General features: G+C 31.8%; 1 protein-coding gene across 1 annotated transcript in view; it reads left to right on the top strand.

The window, feature by feature from the left end:
* Nucleotides 1-348: 348 nt before the first annotated feature.
* LOC108777478 (uncharacterized) overlaps nucleotides 349-2210 on the top strand; it is a 7765-nt gene continuing 5903 nt past the window's right edge. The window contains exon 1 of the mRNA XM_018544389.1: nucleotides 349-495. Within this exon, the coding sequence (XP_018399891.1) occupies nucleotides 349-495 (147 nt within the window). The remainder of the gene's footprint in view (nucleotides 496-2210) is intronic.

Genomic DNA, 2210 nt, shown 5'->3' with positions numbered 1-2210 from the left:
TAGCACACACCTAATCACAGGATCTTTAAACGGAACCATTTAAATGACAGAGAGTGACAGAGAACGGATAAGAAGAAGTGAGAAAGAAGTTTAGGTGGCGCGACTGGGCATCTTGCTTATTTCGCGCATGCGCACTCCATTTTGTGTGACATAAAATCGGGAGAGTTGCGCTACTGTGGCTGTGTTCCAAAATTGATTGCCAGTGCTGCGTGTATGTCGTCATAAGTGCATGCTACCAATAGCGTTCCAATTTTAGTAAGCATGCTTTTCATGCAAACGCAGCTTTCATTTTGGAACGATATTTTCAGTGCTGTTAGCGTATAGCGACGTCAGCGAAATAACCTAAGTATGCAGAAAAACTTACAGAAAAAATTCTTATTTGAAACTGTTATAAAGTTAGCACTTGATTCTAGTGATGAAGAGTCTAGTGATTCAGATTTAGAATTAGCAGAAATGATACATAATTATTATGAACGTCAACCAAGAATACCGAAGGTATGTACATTGTAAAAATTATGTCGAAGATGTTGTTTGGCAATATATCGATGCTGATTTTATTTTAAAAGTCATTTTCGGTAAGTTATTTAATTATATTAATAACATACAGTTTAAACTCAATAAACGTGATAATAATGTGTTCTTGTTTTTTTTCCATAGTCTCAGTCGACTAACTTTTCGGTTCTTATTGGAATTATTAAATGAACAATTATAAAAAAATAAAAAAATAAAAAAATAAAAAAATAAAAAAATAAAAAAATAAAAAAATAAAAAAATAAAAAAATAAAAAAATAAAAAAATAAAAAAATAAAAAAATAAAAAAATAAAAAAATAAAAAAATAAAAAAATAAAAAAATAAAAAAATAAAAAAATAAAAAAATAAAAAAATAAAAAATAAATAAATAAAATAAATAAATTTACTTTCTGATTTTCTCTTATACATAGGTTATGTCAATTTTTATATTTGAATTCGAAGTATGAATAAATAAGTGTGACTACAAAAAGCTGAGAGACAACAAAAAAATTATTAATCTATTCACTACTTTTTGCTTTCTCATTATCTTCTACCGAAACAATTAATTTATATTCGGTGTTACTCTCAGCGTCAATTAACACCAACTCCATCATTTTATCCGTCATCTTGTGCTGTAGCTGCCTCACCTTGATAGCCGCAGCAGCCGCATCAGGAAGTGACGACAAAATTAGTGACGCTTTGCTCTCTCGCAGCACTGCCACAGCGTGCTACGATGGTTTTTGGAACGGTGTTGACAGTGCTGCCAGCGCTGGCAAACAATTTTGGAACACAGCCTGTATATACTGTGACCTGGGCCACTTAAATTTAGAAAAAGAAGAGAAGAGCTAAAATGCTGAGTTCAACTGTGCCGTCTCTTCATAGCTACCAACATAACCACCCAGCTAGCAAGCTCACGTGATAATGACGTGATTATGAAGTGATTTTGATGACAATGCCGTCAAGTGACATAAATGGAACGTTATTTTAACGTCATTTGTAATACCAAAAGTTGACGTCACCGATATGACGTCAACTAGATGTTACATTGACGTCATATATATGACCATTACTAATTAATTATTTTTTGTTATTATTTGTGTATTATTATTTGATGTATCATTTTATCCTTTAATATTCGATGAAAAATAAGGATAAAATGATATGTCATGCGCATTACACTTGCGGAAATGATACATATACTAATACATACACTATCATATAAACACATAACCATCTGTTTTCAATATTTCCATTGAACAGATATATCACAATTATACAGACATTAACATACAGATTCGTGGATCATCGAAGTACAGCAGTTCCCGTACGATTGTCAAGGTTAAGCATGCGAGGTCGTGGTACAACTTCGGATGGGTGACCGTTTGGGATGTATCATAAAAAAAATTAATTCTCGAATTTAGAGAAAATTTTTTTTTTCAGTAATTAGGGAAAACTGACCGGTATTCTACTTAAATTTCTACACGAAGTATATACGAATTTACTACTGCATTATTGCACTAGTAGTGACACTAATAGTACTTTTTAGTCATATTTACGTCTTCCTGACGTAATAAATAACGTCAATAAGATGTGACATAATCACGTGATATATACGTCAGAATAACGTTACTTTTATGTCATAATTGACGTTATTTGTACCAAAAATTCACGTCATTATCACGTGACCTTGCTAGCTGGG

This window comes from Cyphomyrmex costatus, unplaced genomic scaffold, assembly GCF_001594065.2.
Source record: "Cyphomyrmex costatus isolate MS0001 unplaced genomic scaffold, Ccosl1.0 scaffold432, whole genome shotgun sequence".
In the NCBI taxonomy this organism is placed as follows: domain Eukaryota; kingdom Metazoa; phylum Arthropoda; class Insecta; order Hymenoptera; family Formicidae; genus Cyphomyrmex; species Cyphomyrmex costatus.
Note: the sequence above shows the minus strand (reverse complement) of the source record. Positions and strands in the feature narration are given on the sequence as shown.